The sequence below is a fragment of the Lacerta agilis genome, chromosome 17 (assembly GCF_009819535.1).
Source record: "Lacerta agilis isolate rLacAgi1 chromosome 17, rLacAgi1.pri, whole genome shotgun sequence".
NCBI classification, from domain to species: Eukaryota; Metazoa; Chordata; class Lepidosauria; order Squamata; family Lacertidae; genus Lacerta; species Lacerta agilis.
The window spans coordinates 32,557,688-32,575,483 of record NC_046328.1 but is presented as its reverse complement, the minus strand read 5'-3'; the positions used below and the strand labels follow the sequence as shown (position 1 = coordinate 32,575,483).

Here is a 17,796-nt window from a genome sequence, read left to right as displayed (position 1 = left end):
CATTTTGGTTGCCCTCCTCTGGACACGTTCCAGCTTGTCAGTATCCTTCTTGAACTGTGGTGCCCAGAACTGGACACAGTATTCCAGTATGTATGTATACACACACATTCCTTGAAAATGATCGGGGGGGGGGCGGGGGCGGGAATCCGGCTGTGTGTTTAAGGGCCCGTCAAATCTCAGTTTGATTTGAAGGACGAACAGACGGACACGGAGGGGAAACTGAGGCGCAAGAGCAAACGAAGGACCGAACGAACACCTGGAGGGGAAACTGAGGCACAGAGGGAAAAGAAGAGAGAAAGAGAGGTGGGTGGGTGGAAGGGAAAGAAGGAAGCTCACCTGGAAGGGAACCTGGGGCACAGAGCAAAGAGATAAAGGAAAGAAATGCCAAGTTTCTAGCCCTCTGGGTGGAATTAGGGGAAAGGTCTCTTTTCCCCTTCCCACTCTCTCTCTCTCTCTCTGCATCTGGGAAGTGTTGGAGGGTTCTGGAACCTGGGAAAAAGTTAATACAGCAAATAAAGGTGGAGTTTGAAATAGGCAGAAAGTTTTGGGGTGGGGGGGGCGTCGTTCCTCTGTGCACCCAATCAGCTGCCTTCTGGGACAGCCTTGGCTCCGCCTCTGCCTTTTAAGTCCAGGCTGCCCGCAGCTGTGGGCTACCACTCTCCCCATCTCTTCCTGCCACTCAGCATTGGACCATCTTGCTTCTGGTAAGTCTTGAATTCTGCTCCTCCATTTCATTTCCATCATCTCCTGAGCTTTTGCAGAAGATTTCCCCGTTCCCTGAGCCAGATGTGTGGCTGCTTTGCTCCAGATGTGCCCCTCCCCGTTCCTAGTTCCCCTGTTCTTTTCCTCCTTAGGGACAGACGAGAGACCATTTCAGAGATGTCATTTCCTCCCCTCCCCACCCCCCACCTAACCTAGGAATAGTTTGGAAAAAGTCGAACCTTTTAATATTCTTTCCACCCTATCAGAAAGATCCTTTTGCCTAGTCCTCCCCTCCCTCGTTCTGAACAGGGACATCCGATAGGTCTACTCAGAAGTAAGCCCCCTCGAGTTCAACGAGGTTTGCATACTCCTAGGTAAGTACAGGACAGCAGCGCGAGCCTATACGGGTCTCCTCGGAAGTAAGACCGCATAGGGTGGCAGTGTAATTCTTATCGGGGCCCACACAGAAGTTAAGTCCCATTGTGTTCAGTAGGGCACCCTCCAGTTAAGGGTGCAATTGTTTATTTAATAATAATAATAATAATAATTAATAATGTTCATCCTCCATTCAAATACTGGATGCCCTTTCGTTTTAAACCTCTTTCTAAAAAAACATTTTCATTACTACTCTTTTCATTTAGTAGTCGCTTTCTGCAAAGAGAGAGAGAGAGTCTGAAAGCGACTTAACCAGAAGCCAAAATGCAAACAGGGAAAATCCGGAGTTAGAACAGCTCTGGATTCAACGCCAACGCCGCCCCCCTCTCTCCTCTGCCCCACCCGGTGGTTTGAGATTTAAGCTGCCATAAAGGCGGTGCCTCTGAGCATACGCAGAGCGCTTGTGCTCTCGCCGCCGAACTACCGCAGCGAGCGCGTCGCTCTTTGCGCTTAGCGAGCCGCTCCCTGTAAATGGAAACTTACATTCCGTCTGCTTTACTCCCATTGGGCAAAATGCGCCTTCCCTGTCCCGTCCCGTCCCCACAGCCTTTGCCATGTGGGGTTTTTCCACGGCTGCAGGGAGCGGGTGGGCGTTGCGCACCCCACCCGAGGAATTTCGCAACCCTCTCGAGAACTAGGAGGCGCCCACAGTCCGAACGGGAACAGCTTGGAGCCTGACGCACGAAGCTGTAGCGCAAGAGCGCAGGAAAGCGGAAGGATGTTTGGGGAGGAGGGGGGGGTGTTGGGTGATGGAAATAGGGAATTGCCCAAGGGTGGGGCTCCACACGCACCCTCCAACCCCCCCCCCCATGCTTGCTTAGCTTGTGCAGCTTGCAAAGTTTGTGCAGCAACCCTTGGCCACACGCCCTCCTGGCCTCTGGTGGGGAAGTGTGATAATGCACGGAGAGCCCCAGTACAGTAAATTCTGTTGCTACTTTATTTGTGGAGCTTTTGCATCCTACATTTAAAGCGCTCTCACGCGGCTTTTAACTGCTTTTAACTTCCCTCGAAGCATCCTGCAAACTGTAGTTCTTTCAGGGAGCTGAAAGTTCCATGAAAACAGCCCTGTATAGGGGAGCTTTTCAATCTTCATTCTTTTTATTTTGAAAACAATCCTGTATTGGGAAGTGGTTTTTATTATGTTTTTATATATGTTGGAAGCTGCCCAGAGTGGCTGGGGCAACCCACTCAGATGGGTGGGGTACAAATTGATATTAATGATCATAAATTACCTGCAGTTCCCAGGGTGTCTGGAGGGAAGCCGTGGAATAAGAGTGTTTTAAATGGATGTGATTATGTGCCATCCTCTAGATTAGGGATAGGAGCATCTGTGACCTTCCAGGAATGGAACAACTGCAGCTCCCATCAGCCAATGGCCAAAGGTGATGAGAGTTGCAGTCCGAACAGCATCCTGAAGGGCCTGCAGGTTAGTGGTTGGACCACAACTCCCATCATCCTTGGCCACTTCTTGTGCCAGCCAAGGCTGATGAGAGAGCTGTAGTTCTGTAGGGCACCAGGTTGCTCCCCAATGCCCTCATTTCCCCAGGCAACTGGTCCCTATGCAATTTGCTCAAGGGTGAGGCAGCACACCTGTAGGGCGGGGCCGGGCCTTGCCCTCCCTCTCTCCACAAATCTGGCTGCCGAGCACATGCCATTGGCATTTGTTACTGCGTTGTGGGGACGGGGGCCCTCCCAGATGGTGGTGCTGGGGATGCCCCAAACCGCAAAGGGAGCAAAAAGGAATTGATGAGCTGCCTCCATGCCCCTTCTGTTTGCTGTCGCACCTGTAGATAAGGTTGTGATCTTTTTCCGCACAGCAAGAACACCCTGCATGCTTTCTCATTCTCTCTGAAGAGGCCAAATAAGATAACCACCACCTTAAAAACCCCATCTAGAAACCACTGCTGTTCTCATAAACCTTGACGGATTCAGGGTGGGTTGTTGATTCTTTCATAAGATTGTGCAAAAATGAGAACTTGCGGAACTGGATCTTGAAACGGTGGCGGCTGCCGCTGCCCACCGTAGTTTTTTTTTTGTGGCACAGCACCTTGTAGGTTTAATCCCCGACTAGGAGAGAACCCTGCCTGAAATGCTGAAGAGCTGCTGCCGGTCAGTGTAGACCAGTGTTTTTCAACCTTTTTTGGGCAAAGGCACACTTGTTTCATGAAAAAAATCACGAGGCACACCACCATTAGAAAATGTTAAAAAATTTAACTCTGTGCCTATATTGACTATATATAAAGTAATTCTCTTGAATTTTTCAATTTTTCCCACGGCACACCAGGCAACATCTTGCGGCACACTAGTGTGCCGCGGAACAGTGGTTGAAAAACACTGGTGTAGACAGTAGTGAGCTAGATGGACCACTGCTCTGACTCAAATATACGGCAGCTTCCTCTGTTCCCAATTAAGTCAGACCTTAATCCGGGACCATGAGGACTGGAATCTTACTTTATTTTTAGGGGAAGGCCCGCAGGCAGCTCAGCAAGAGAGTCACTGCCTTGCTGAGGGTTGTGACGAGAGAGTATTCTCATCCTTTCATCACTCAACTTGCAGCGTGTGAGAAGCGTTAAGCCTAAAATAATACCTCTTGCTGTGACTTCAAGACTTCTGGTCCTTACCCCTACGGGCATGTTCCTTCCCAGGATTAAGAGACCGCACCCTGTGATCAGCTAGGATGACAGAGTGCCACAAGGCCAGGAGGAGAAATCTGTCTCCTGGCACCAGGCCATGCCAAGAGAAGATATCACAACGGGCGAGTGGGACAGCTTCTCTGTCTGGCCCTTGGGACCCTCTCCATGTTGCATTTTCTCTCTCTCTCCTGAGCCATACCCCTTACCAGCCCTGATTTCCACGTTCCTTGTTTCTGCCTGGCTTAGAAGACTGACAGAGGCTTCTTCCTAGCCTGGACGGAGGATAGTGTACAGAGAGAGTTGCCTACTGCACAAGGGCAAAATCCACATTTGTCATGTCAACCACTTTTGCCTGTGGCCCCCGGAAGGCTGCCCGGCCCTCAGGCTGAAGAAAAGTTCCCCAGCCCTGTTTTACATTAATGAGCGCAATTCGAACCTGCACCTGCAGCTCTTTAAACATGTTCTCTGCTGCTCATGCAGACACAATGATAATTACGGGATTTTTATTTTTTAAAAAAAAATAAAGTAAATGTGTTAGAGATGTGGCACAGGTAGGCAGCAGGAAAACTTTGGAAGGCCGGCTTTTCCCTCCCAATCTGTACAGCCTCTTGAATTCTTCCCCGTTCTGTCTTGCCTCTTTTTCAGATCTCTCACCATGGCAGCACCTCTTGACCAAGCTATTGGCCTGCTGGTTGCCATCTTCCACAAATACGCTGGCAAGGATGGCGATAAGAACACCCTAAGCAAAAAGGAATTGAAGGAGCTGATACAGAAGGAGCTCACCATTGGACCGGTGAGGACTGAGGATGGGGGAAAGGACCAAATCTGCTCAGAGTTCCTCTTTGAGGACAAAAGAAGCTGGGGCTACACCGGGACACATCCTGTCTCTCGCTCTTTCTTCCCCCCGCCAAATAAAAAGCTCTGCAATGTGACCACGTTGGGGGTAAAGGGACCCCTGACCATTAGGTCCAGTTGCAGACGACTCTGGGGTTGTGGCGCTCATCTCGCTTTACTGGCCGAGGGAGCCGGCGTACAGCTTCCGGGTCATGTGGCCAGCATGACTAAGCCGCTTCTGACAAACCAGAGCAGCGCACAGAAACGCCGTTTACCTTCCCGCCGGAGCGGTACCTATTTATCTACTTGCACTTTGAAGTGCTTTCGAACAGCTAGGTTGGCAGGAGCTGGGACAGAGCAACGGGAGCTCACCCTACCTCTGATCAGCAAGCCCTAGGCTCTGTGGTTTAACCCACAGCGCCACCCGCTCTCTCTTCCCCCCGCCAAATAAAAAGCTCTGCAATGTGACCACAGTGGGGTGGTATGACCCATATCCCCACTGACTCAAAATGGCTTGCCCCAGGTGCTTTTCTCCCAGAGGGGGAAAAGATACAGAGACACACCCACCCACCCTAGACCTTTCCCCACAAGTGGAGAAGCATCTGGGTGGATGGAGAGAGAGAGAGCGGTGGGGGGGGGGGGATACGAATGGGTGGGAAGCGGGTGGGTGATGGGTAAAGCAGTCCCTTCAAGTCCCAGCAGTCTTCCACTTTGGGCTAAATCCTCAAGAGAGGAGCTTTTCAGTTAAAATTCCATCAAATGATCAGGAAGCCACGTGGACGAATCTGTCACGTGATGGCCTCAGGAAATGAGAAAGCGTAGGAGACAGCTTGGTGCCAGGGCAAGGTCTTAATCCCAAAAGGAGGATACAAAGTACGTCTTCTGTGCATGTGCAGAGCAAGGCTCCGACAGCATTAAAGGATGGTGTCACTAACACCATCCCCCATCGCCTTCCCCCACCTGTAATAAAAACAATATTACTAATACTAAACCTCGCCTCCCCCCACAACAGTTTTCCAGAAAATCGCCTCAAATGTTGAAACAGAAAGCAAAGGCCCTTGTTCAACTGAGCATTCTAAATTCGTGATTTCGTTGTCTATTCCAGAAACTGCAGGACGCAGAGGTACAGGGATTAATGAAAGATCTGGACCGCAACGGGGACCAAGTGGTGAACTTCCAGGAATACGTCACTTTCCTGGCTGCCCTGGCAATGATCTACAACGAAGCTTTGAGTTCGTAAATGCACACCCCCGGTGGGGCGAGGTGTCATGGTTCAGGTTTATACCTCTGTAGGTGGTCTCACGTCCAATAAAATTTAAGTTTTGTAAAGTTTGGCTCCGCATCCCGTGACTTTTACCAGAGATCCCATGGGTGTGTGAACAGGTAACTCGCAAGTTCTACGCATTCAGCTTTACGTGGTTGGCAAAAAAAAAAAAAGCAAAGGGGGGGAAAGGAAATTTAAAAGGGGACTGGTTTCTGGGGTGGGGGGGGGCATTCCCACACATCACTTCACACAATGCTTTGCCCTCACAGAGCTACATTTCCCAGAATTTTATGAGGAAGAGGTATTGATTGCTAAACAACACTCTCTCTCTCTGAGGTGAATAACGGGTCTCGGCACCCCTGACTAACAACAGCTCCCAGAATCCTTTGGGGGAAGCCATGACTGTTGGAAGTTGTGCTTTAAATGTATGGTGCGAATGTGGCCTAAAAGCAGCGCCACCGTTATTTTTAGAACAGCGGGCATATCTGGATTTTTGAGGGAAGTGCTATGGGTGTCAGTCACAAAATGGCTGTGGGGGAGAGGAGTGGCATAAGTCAAAATGGCTGCCATTTTTACAAACAGCGGGTGCTGGGGGGGTCCTATATTCACAAGGTGGTCCAAGCTGGCAGAAGCTGTCCAGAGTTTCAGGCCAGCAACAATTCCCATACCTACCTACCTATCGCCAGGCCTCTTCTCACCTTCAGCATTGGCGCTCTAGTCACACACACCCCAACATTTTTGGGATGAAAATAAACACCTTCTATTCCATTATTATTATTATTGACTATTTATATCCTGCACATTGACTGGGTTGCCTCAGCCACTCTGGGCAGTTTCCAACATATACAAAACATTAAAAGAAAACCTTCCCTATACAGGGCTGCCTTTAGATGGCTATGGGGTTAGCGAACTCCATACCCTCCAAACATTTCTCTGATGAAAATAGGGACGTCCTAAGGGAAAATGGGACATCCCAGGATCAAATCAGAAACCGGGATGGCTTCTGTAAATCTGGGACTGTCCTGGAAAATAGGGAACCTTGGAAGGTCCATAGTCAACACCGTTGCAGCAGCAGCATGTTTTGCGATTTAAGATTCACACAACGGCACTGAACAGAAACCGAACCGTTGTTCCACAAAAGCAGTGTGCATGTTAAAAATATCATTAAAAAGATGAAGGGGCTAAAGGTAAAGGGACCCCTGACCATTAGGTCAAGTCGTGTCCGACTCTGGGGTTGCGGCGCTCATCTCGCGTTACTGGCTGAGGGAGCCGGTGTACAGCTTCCAGGTCATGTGGCCAGCATGACTAAGCCGCTTCTGGCGAACCAGAGCAGCGCACGGAAACGCTGTTTACCTTCCCACCGGAGTGGTACCTATTTATCTACTTGCACTTTTGACGTGCTTTCAAACTGCTAGGTGGGCAGGAGCTGGGACCGAGCAACGGGAGCTCACCCCGTCGCGGGGATTCGAACCGCCGACCTTCCGATCGGCAAGCCCTAGGCTCTGTGGTTTAACCCACAGCGCCACCCGTGTCGAAGGGGCTAAAGAAGCACGCAAAAGGGGGTGGGATTTGGGAGTAGGAAATGAGGGTGAGTTGTAGTCAGACTGGTGAGCCGAGTGAGCAGGGGTTCGTAGCCCCTAGTCTCGCACAAACCCCAGTCAACGACCAGAAGCAGAAGCCCCTTTAAAGAACATCATCAAGAATAAATTTGCTGGGTGGGATTCTGAAAGGCCTTTTGGGTGGGGGACGATGCAGAACATGGAGCCAGACCATACTGCTGAGCCAATCTGGTACAGTTTTGTCCACATTGTCCGGCAACAGCTCTACAGCTTCAGACAGGGGGATTCCCATTCCTACCCCCGAGATGCCAGAGATTTAACCTGTGACCTTCGGTATGGGCAGCAGGTGCGCTCTGCCACTGACCTGGTTCCCTTCCTGGGTATAGATCCTTTTCAACAGCAGCTTGTGACACAGCACCCTGCCTTCTAAGCAGAGCCCCCATATTCAGTCTCTCTCTCAAGTGGCAATTGCCGGAGGGCGACAGCAGGGAGCGCTATTGCCTCCCCGCTCTGCTTCTGAGCCAGGAGCGGATCTACTGTGAAACTAATGAGGTTTAAGCTTCAGAGCGCCTAATCTCCGAGACGCCCCAGAAGCAAATTTAGTCCACGTTGCTTAGCATTTTGAGGTCTAGTAGACAATATTTGATTCACAAAGTTTATCTTTCGCTGTATATATTTCAACAAACCCCAACTTTGAGAGCCAGTAGTACAGATGTGGTAAAGATGCGTAAAGATGCGCCGTTTCCCATTGCAAAAAAAGGGAAAGTTGACAGCTATGGCCGTTTCCCAATGCAAAAAAAGGGAAGGTTGACAGCTCTGCTCCTGGGACTGACCTAGTAAAAAGTGCACTCGGACTCTCACCTTCCAGGTTGTCAACACAATGGGGTGGAGGGAGATTTTGCAGGTGTACTTATTTTGTGGCGCCACCAGGTGGCACTCTGGCTGCATCGTTCTCCTGGTAGGTGTCTTACCAAAAAATTCTGGATCTCAGATGTGGAGCTTTCTGCTGTTTTATCTATTGAATCATTGTCCATGGAGTTTTCTTGGCAGGGATACTGGAGCGGCTTGAGTCGGACACGACTGAACGACTGAACAACAACAACAATCTATTGAATGTGAAGTTAGCCCTTGAGTGCAAAGGCTTTGAAGGAACAAGTGAACGTGGTTACAAAGCAGGCCACTGCCTGATCAGCTCAACACTTGGATTCCTGAGCACTGCTGCGGTTGAGCATATCCTCCAACAGTCCTCACGGGATCATAGGGATATTTTCATCTGAGGAATGCTGGAGGGCATGCAGATCTTTTACAGCAGAGGTGGCCAACTCCCAAGAGACTGTGTTCTACTCAGAGTTAACAACTGGCAGTGATCTGCCCCCTTTTTGGGGGTTCAGGTCAAAGTTGTTCAGCTTTTTTTAGGGAGGAGGAAAGCCCATTTTTAGGGGTTCAGGTCAAAGTTGTTGAGCTTCTTTGGGGGAGCCAGTGAACTACCAGTGATCTACCACAGACGTCCAGTGATCTACCAGTAGATCACGATCTACCTGTTGGACGTGCCTGTTTTACAGGATCAGAGGCCTTTCAGGGAAGACTCCATATCAAATATTATGCCAAGCAACGCTCAGAAACTGGAAGAGGCTGAAAGGGAACAGAGTAGCAAGGACCTTAGCTTAGTCCAAAGCTCGTTACTACCTAGTCTTGCTTCTGGAAAGTTATGGGCACTTTCTTTCCAGGTAAACGATCTTGCTTCATATAGCTAAACCATGGACGAATACAGCTCTGTGGCCAATGCAAATTTTGGGGAGGAATAAGGCAATCGGGGACCGCTAGGTCAGGATGGTCTGCCTCCAGAATCGGAGGCAGAGACGTGCCTCTGAATACCAGTTGCTCAGTCGCAAGTGGGAAGAGTTGCCATTGTGTTTGGGGTATCTGGTTGGCCAACTGAACAGCTGCGCACTAAAATCAAGGGCAGAGGAGTCGTTGAAAGCTCTGTGCTGCTGTTGTAACTGTGGAATTCACTCCATAAATGCCAATAATGGCCATGAACTTAGATGTTTTTAGAAGACTGGGCAAATTCTTGGAGGATATGGCTAGGAATGGGTACTAGCTACCTCCACGGTCAGAGCAGGGCCAGCCCATCCATGAGGCGAGGTGCGGTGGTCGCCCCAGGCAGCAGATCCAGCCTCCGAGGTTGCCCACTGCAGCCCCCTCGTCTCTGGCTCCTTCTACTCCTTCTGTGGTCTTCACCATGGGGCTGGGGTGGCTGTGGAAGAAGAGGCGGCCGAGAGCTGCCATATTCTGTTTTGCCTCAAGCAGCCTAGTCTGCCCCTGGGTCACAGGCAGTACAGTAGTACCTTGGTTCTCGAACTTAATCCGTTCCGGGAGTCCGTTCGACTCCTAAAAACGTTCGAAAACCAAGGCGCGGCTTCCGACTGGCTGCAGGAGCTTCCTGCACTCACTCACTTCCGGGTTTTCGGCGTTCGGGAGCCGATTTGTTCGACAACTAAGCCATTCGCGAATCAAGGTATGACTGTTTCCTTCTAAATGCCAATGGCTGGAAATCACAGGAGGGGAGGCTACTCTTGCATTCGGGTTTAGCTTGTGGGCCCTGGTTGGCCCCATGAGAACAGGGATGCAGGATTAGATGGGCCATCGGCCTGATCCGGCAGCACTTTCCTTAGTAAATTCGTGCGCCCAGGAATCCCACCCAAGATCCCATGAAACTGGTCCGGAGAACTTTGCACCGATTTTACTCTTTCGCTGAGACCACGTGGCGGGCCGCTTCTGAAAACCAAAGGCAGGTGGGCTCCCAAAGTTTTGAGTCAGAATCAGACCAGACACCGGGGGCAAAATGTAGCTCAGGGGTTGCCCCGGAAAACCACACAAAATCAGTAGCAGAATGTTGTTATAATTAACATATATTTTAAAAAATAATAATAAAATCACTCTGGTTTATCTCTTCCACAGTGGGGGGGGGGCGGAGGGGAAGGAAAGGGGAGGTATGGGCTGAAACCCACCCACAGCCCCACCCACTTTCTCCGGTGAGCTCCCCACCCCACCCCAAACTCAAGCACAGAAGCCAGACCTCATGACAGATAAGGATGCAAAGTTACAAGTGCTTTACAAGAGAACCGCCCCCTTCTTCCTCTCCCCCCCCATGTACACGGCAGCTCAGGAGGAGGGGTGGGGGGGCAGGAGAGAAGGGCAGTTATGTACATAATTGCTTTTCTTTAAAATAATTTTTTTTAAAAAAAAAAAAACATGATTAGGCCAAAGAGAGAGAGAGAGAGAGAGAAACTGAGAACGTAACACCCCCCCCCCCGCCCGCAAATGCTCTGCACGCTACGAAAGTCTCTATAGCTATCGGGTGCAGGTACGAAATATACACAGGAATAAACTTGGGGGGGAAACGAAATGGCTGGAATTAATTTTGAGGGAGGGGACAGACACTTGTCTTGGATTCACACGAATGCGGGCGCCCCCCCCCCCTTCAACACCCCGATTCAAGGGAATTGGAACACTAAGACCTAGATCGCGTACGTTCTCTCCCGCTTTGGGGAGGATGCTGAAAACTCTCGTGGTCTGCCCCCCGCCTCTAAACAGTGCAGAAGCTTCTTCCCTGCCCCTGGGGGGGTTCAACCCCTGCCCCGGTCCCCTATAACCTGGGATTGCAAGTGCTCGTTGCAAAGTCCGGTCCCAGAGCACCGTAGGAGGCGTTTAAGCTTGGAGGGGGTGACGACACTGCAGTTGGGGGGTGGAAAGGCAGGGTGGGCAAACCCAATCTCCGCTGTCCCCAGCCCCTCTTGCCGGGCGCCTCTGGTTTAGGAAAGCAAAAAAGTCATCCTTTTTGTTTTTTCGTGGCTCAAGAGGGTCCACCTCGCAGGGGAGGTGTTTCTCGGCGCTGCGCCCCTCTCCCTTCCTTCACTGGAGTCGGTCGGTGCGGAAAGAATCCTCGACGGCCGGGTCGGTCAGCAGGGCGTAGGGGTCGCTCAGCATGTTGAGTCCGTCCAAAGTGAGCGGCTCGATCCTCAGGTCCTCATCCAGACCCAGGGAGGAGGAGTCCATCTCAAAGCCCGGCATGCCCGCCAGGACGGTGGCAATCTCCCTGGAGATCCCGGGTGGGGAGTCCCCTAGAGGAGGGAAGGATGGGAGAGCAAAAAGAGATGTACAGACACAGAGAAGTTTCTTCTTCACACCGTGCATAGTTAAATTACGGGATTCTACGTGGGGCCACCTTTGAAGGCAACTCGGAAACTACAACTAATCCAGAATGCGCCAGCTGGACTGGTGACTCGGAGCGGCCGCCGGGACAGTATAACACCGCTCCTGAAGGATCTACACTGACTCCCAGTATGTTCCCAAGCACCATTCAAAGTGTTGGTGCTTTTAAAGCCCTAAGCAGCCTTGGCCCAGTATTAAAAAAAAAAGAAATCAAAATTTTATTCGACCTTGGCCCAGTATATGTGAAGGAGTATCTCCACCCCCGTCATTCAGCCCAGACATTGAGGTCCAGCTCCGAGGGCCTTCTGGCGCTTCCCTCCCTGCGAGAAGCGAAGTTACAGGGAACCAGGCAGAGGGCCTCCTCGGCAGTGGCGCCTGCCCTGTGGAACACCCTCCCATTAGATGCCAAGGAGGTAAATAACTAAACAACTCTTAGAAGACATCTGAAGGCAGCCCTGTTTAGGGAAGTTTTTAATGTTCGATGTTCTATTATATTTCCATATGTGTTGGAAGCCGCCCAGAGTGGCTGGGGCAACAGAGATGGGCAGGGCACAAATAACAAAATCATTAGACAAATTCATCTACTGAAGGCTACTATGATTTGTGTTACACTTCATTCTATTTCGCCAGGGGGCCGGTCCACTGTCCCTCAGACCTTGTTGGGGGCCAGACTATATTTTGGGGGGGGAAAGAACGAAATCCTATGTCCCACAAATAACCCAGAGATGCATTTTAAATAAATGCACACATTCTAATCATGTAAAAACACGCTGATTCCTGGACCGTCCGCAGGCCGGATTGAGAAGGCGACTGGGCCGCATCCAGTCCACAGGCCTTAGTTTGGGGACCCCTGTTCTACAGTCTTTTAAATGTGTCTGAGGTGTGTGTGTATGTGTGTGTTGTGCTATCCTGTTTTGCTTTGGTTCTATTTATTTGTGCTTTTATCCTGCATTTTTATCTTTGCGAACCAGCACAAGATCTTCAGATGAAGGGTGGCACAGAAATTTAATGAATAAAATAAAATAAAATAACCACGATGGCTATGCTTTTTCCTTTCCCTAAGTGAGGCAGTTGTCTCAGACGGCGGATCTGAACAATTGCCTCTTCGCTCTTACTTTTACTGCCCAAAAATATTAGTCTACCTGTCAATACATCGTCGTCCCCCACTACACCAAGGTGAGTTTCGCTCCCTCCTCCCCGCTCTCTCCCGTTACCTGTGAGGATGATGTTGGGGATGGGGCCGTGGCGGTTCGAGTTGCTCAGGTTCTGGCGGTTGAGCAGGTGGGGGTCGTGCGTGCTGCTACTGCTGCTGCTGGTGGTGGTGTTCGTGGTCCCACTGCCCGACAAGCCCATGTTGTCGCCTTGCGGGTAATTTAAGGCACCCAGGTCGTCCGAGAAGGCGTTGCTGTTGAACGCGAAGCCCCCGCTCATGTTGTCCATGTAGCCGTATTGATCGAACTGCGGAAAGGAAGGCTGGAGTGGGCCTGGGCCGGTTTCGGTGCTACACTGCAGGATGGGGCGGGGGGAGGACGGGCTGTGACACACCCACACCCACAACCCGTGAGGCAGGCAGACCCAGAAACCACCCCTCGCTTCACCCGCTTGGTATGGGAACATAGGAAGAGGCTGCCTTATGAAGCTGAACGCGGCAGCCACGCAGCTTCGATGGCCGGTGGCTCCACCTCCTGGTGCCACAACCAGCGGGGAGGGTGCTATGACGCTTCTTCCCCTCTGCAGCAGCAGCAGCAGGAGATGGCCACTGGAGCCACGCCGGGCTCCACTCCATGTTTTGCCTCTGTGCTTCTAAAGGGAGGGCCTGACCCCAACCCCAAAAATATAGGGGGGGGGTCCAAAAGGGCTGGCGCCCCTGGTAAACCACAGGGGACACTTGCCACGCAGGAAGAAGTCTATGCAACTCCCAGACACCCAGGGGGGGTGGGGCAAGCGACGAGGAGACACCAGGTACTCACGTTGCCCAGGCCGAAGTCACCCAGCTGCTGGCCGAACTGGTTCTGCAGCATAGAATTGGACTGGTAATGCATCGGGTAGGGGCACTGGGACTGCAAGTGCTGGTGCTGCTGCTGCTGGTGTTGGTGTTGGTGCTGGTGCTGGGCAGGCTGGCGCCCCTGCTGAGAGGCCGGCCCTTGCTGCTGGTGGAGGGACTTCTGGTTCTGCGGGAGGAGCATCCCCGGCTGGCTGTAGGGGTACGGGGGCAGCCTCTGGTCGGCCGGCAGCTTGCTGGTGTCCAGCGGCACCCCCTGGAGAGGGAAGAGAGGCGTTCCAGTCCCGTTAAAAGAGAGTCTGCAGCCGCGGGGGGGGGCGGGGGGAGAGGAAAGGAGCTTCCCTACGCTGCTGCCGCCCGCCGCCTCCCCGCCAGCCAAGCTCTGGCCGACTATTGAGGCAGCAGGGTGCAGAGGGTTCAGTGGTGGGAGAGTTCAGAGGTGAACTCCACCCTCCCTTAAAAGAAGCAGATTGTACCAATTCAGTCCGCAGGTTGGGAACGGAACCTTTTAATGCTCCCTCAAGAAGAGAGTCCCTCCCTGCGATTCTAAAGACGAGCTGTTCTGGGTCGGGCCAAAGGGGGCCCATTTGGTCCAGCATCCTGTTTACACAGCAGCCCGATGCCCCAAGGGGGAGTCCGCAAACAGGAGCCGAGCACGGCAATCAGGACCAGCAGCCATGCAGACGACAAACCTCCTCCATGAATCTGCCTTAAAAATCACTACACAGCTCTTTTTATCCTTTCTTTCATTTTCTTTTCTCTCCCCCCTTTTTTTTCTTTTTCCTCTCCCTCTCTTTCCCCTTTCTTCTTCTTTTATTCTTTTGTTCCCTTTTCAGATTTTAAAAGCATTTCTTTTATTCCGGTGTGTTACTGGTTTGTATTGGGCCTGAGTTTCTGGAAATCTCTGGACGTGTATTAATAAAAATAGATATTTGGAACACACAGAAGTTTTTTTTGTTTTTGGTTTTTTTTAAAGGAGTAACTCTACACAGCTCCATGTAGGAAACGCTTCACAGAGCTAAGATTCAATGCCTTCCTGGTTACTATATCTTCTTGTATTTTGCCAAACTGCCACAGGGGGAGGTTGGCAATTATATACAACTCTATGGCTAATTTATGAAAGATCCCTGTGGGGGGGGGGAAATCTGTTGGAGGTTTAGTCACACCTACTGAGTTTGTATGCTTTTTTGCTGTTTAATCATGAAAGCCATGTTACTGCACACATCTCCTTATTTGTGCTGTTGTCTGGGGAATGAATAACTAAAATTCGTGGCCCAACTCTTGAACGGTTCCTTTTCCCCCCTTCCTGTTTTGCTGCGGCTTATAGCTAAACAAAACTGTTGCTGCGTGAATAAGCAGGCTGAGGGAGCATATCCATTTTAATTTATTTATTTTTTAACGCAGAGAATTTTGTGTTACGCAGAGGGACGTTCAAAATGGTTCGCTCTTGCCCACAAGCCTGAAATGGTACAGCCCACTCAGGAATCTAGTGGAAAGACCAGATTAAAAGAAAAGGAAGGAAAGGGAGAGATCGAGGGCTCCACCTACTGGGCATGTATCGAAGTAAAAAGTACTGCTGCTTTTTACAGTCCATTTTCTACATCCTGCCATTCTCCCCACCAAGGAACTCAAGGTGGTACCCGGGTCCTGTTTGCGACTTCCCTGTTGGCCAGGCTGCCATTTGGGCAGGCTTGGCAACGGCCAAGGGCCTTAAGGGGTGTGGAAGGGACCCTCACCACTACCCCACTGGCCCCATCTCTGTTAACGCCATAGCTCTAAAGTCAGGGTAGAGCTGGGCCCTGCGCTAGGTGCGAGGGGGGCATGGATGGCACTGTGCCGAGCCCCGCCCCCTGGAAGTCTGGCTCCTGGTTGGCCACTCTGAGAACAGGATGCTGGAATAGATGGATGTTTGGGCCTGATCCTGCAGGGTTGCACTGATGTGTCCAACACAAGAGCCCTCAAATAGTCTCTGGGCAGGCCAAGACACCCAGGTGGGTGAAGTGAGGAGAGGGGAGAGATGTCAATTCACCCCACCACTCAAGACGACGTCTGATTTCGTTGCAAACTGGCTATGCAAGGAGATTCCTAATGCATGTGAGCTGGGGGACGGGAGCGGGGAATGACGGGAGTCCTGATAATTTCACCTCGTTTTTTAAAATATATTTTACATTTCCGAGGCCTGCCACACTTTCGGAGAGGAAACCGGCCGCTTGCTGCTTGCCCCCAAGCACTGCATCCTCCTTGGCTGTCCTTTTAAACCAACCTCTTCCTTCACTGGCTCAAGTGAACAGCTGGCGCCATCTGACAGGGAAAAGGCAGCTGCACCAAAGAGGAAAGATTGCCTCCAAAACCCAAAGAGATGGCCACATCTGCCCAGAAGGAATGAGTTGGTGGGAGATGGGGGCTTTGCCCTGCTCCTTACTGACAAGAGATGAGGTCATTCAAGTCAGAGACTGGGAGAGAATACACACGTGCACAGGCCTGAACAGTTCTCCAGCAGATGGGAACAAACACATACGTGTGGATTTACGGATATCTGAATCGCACTGGAGTTGCTTGAGCCGCATTAAGGTGTGCCGCAGCACCTCGGAGGGAAAACACTTCCCAAACGGCCCAGCAGCCGGCGCTGTTGCTCCGCTGCCAACCCTGCTTAGACACCCCTGGGGAATCTTTCAGAGGGGAAAAACAAGAGGAACCGGAAGAAAGGTTCTGGAAGCAGCCTAGAATAAACGAGGCCTTGGGAAACATTTTTCAGAAAATTACCACCTGAGAAGGAAAAGGGGGAGTGGGTGCTTTCCCCTGGAAGCTGAGATGAGATGGAAGGGGGGGGGGGAAACACGACAATGGAAAAGAAACAAATTAAAAGTTATTCTTCAAAAAGGCGGAGGCCGAAAGTGAGCGCCCGAGAGCGCCCCGTGCGTACCTGCGTGATGGAGGACAATGTGGGTGACATAGTTGGCGAAAACTGTTTTGGGTGCGGCCTTCTCGAGTCTCCGCCCATTGGGAGGGTCAAGGGGCTGAGTGGGACCCGGCGGCGGGGCGAGGCGTTCAAGGGGGCGTAGGAGGAGGCGGGGGCGGAGGAAGCGGAGGAGGAGGAGGAGGAGGAGGGGGAGCCGCCATAGCCGGGCTGCTGCTGCTGCTGCTGCAGGGCGGGGTTTCCGGGGCCGGGCTGCCCCGATTGGCTGCCGAGCGAGGAGGGGAGGGAGGGGTTGCTGAGGGAGGACGAGAGCGAGGGGTTGCTGAGGGAGGAGGGCAGGGACTGGTTGCTCATTGAGGAAGGGATGGAGGAGCTGCTGGGGGAAGAGCGGAGCGAGGGGTTGCTGAGGGAGCCCTGCAGCGAGGGGTTGCTAAGCGAGGACTGGATGCAGGGGTTACTGAGGGAACTCTGCATAGATGAGCACAGCCCTGTTGGGACAAAAAGAAAGAACAGAACGAAATAAATAAATGTGTGTGGGGGCGGGGGGAGGAAATGGAGAGAGAGAGAGAGACACACACACAGACCCGGTTCACACCCGACGCGGAGCCAAACCGTGGCGTGGAAACGAACGAGCAGGTTCCCAGAAGGACGGTTGCAGCCAGGGGGCTCCCACTCGGTCTGCCTGCTGCCACATGACCCTGGTTTCGCTTAGCATTAAGTTTGAACCCCGAGGCAAGATAAACCACAAGCTCGGGTTTGGAGGATGTGCTAAGACCATGGGTAGGCAAACTAAAGGTCCGGGGGCCAGATCTGGCCTAATCACCTTCTAAATCTGGCCCGCGGACTGTCCGGGAATCAGTGTTTTTTTTACATGAGTAGAATGTGTCCTTTTCTTTAAAATGCATCTCTGGGTTATTTGTGGGGCATAGGTATACGTTCATTTTTTATTTTATTTTTCAAAATATAATCCGGCCCCCACAAGGTCTGAGGGACAGTGGACCGGCCCCCTGCTGAAAAAGTTTGCTGACCCCTGGCTAAGACAAAGCATGGTGTACTGCAAACCAGTGTGTTCCCAGTGATGGTCGCAGACACGGTACTCCTGATCACCCCACACGGTCATGTTGCTGCCAAACGACCCAGGACTAAACCACACTTTAGCCTGGTGTTGGATCTGAACCCGGAAGCAAGATAAACCATGAGTCCCGGTTGGTACAATGTGCTGAACCAAACCATGG

General features: G+C 51.6%; 2 protein-coding genes across 2 annotated transcripts in view; one reads left to right on the top strand and one right to left on the bottom strand.

Moving 5' to 3' along the window:
* Nucleotides 1-560: 560 nt before the first annotated feature.
* On the top strand, nt 561-5,895 carry LOC117039061 (protein S100-A6-like). Its single transcript, XM_033136101.1, has 3 exons — nt 561-704; nt 4,416-4,563; nt 5,710-5,895. Exons 2-3 carry the CDS (start codon nt 4,426-4,428, stop codon nt 5,842-5,844), a joined length of 273 nt encoding a protein of 90 aa, XP_032991992.1. The 5' UTR covers nt 561-704; nt 4,416-4,425; the 3' UTR covers nt 5,845-5,895.
* Nucleotides 5,896-10,743: 4,848 nt separating this feature from the next.
* The window catches only part of CRTC2 (CREB regulated transcription coactivator 2), a 33,127-nt gene continuing 26,074 nt past the window's right edge, over nt 10,744-17,796 (bottom strand). The window contains exons 11-14 of the mRNA XM_033174651.1: nt 16,568-17,049; nt 13,613-13,900; nt 12,857-13,100; nt 10,744-11,551 (exon numbers count right to left, since the gene is read on the bottom strand). Of these exons, the coding sequence (XP_033030542.1) occupies nt 11,343-11,551; nt 12,857-13,100; nt 13,613-13,900; nt 16,568-17,049 (1,223 nt within the window). The 3' untranslated portion in view covers nt 10,744-11,342. The remainder of the gene's footprint in view (nt 11,552-12,856; nt 13,101-13,612; nt 13,901-16,567; nt 17,050-17,796) is intronic.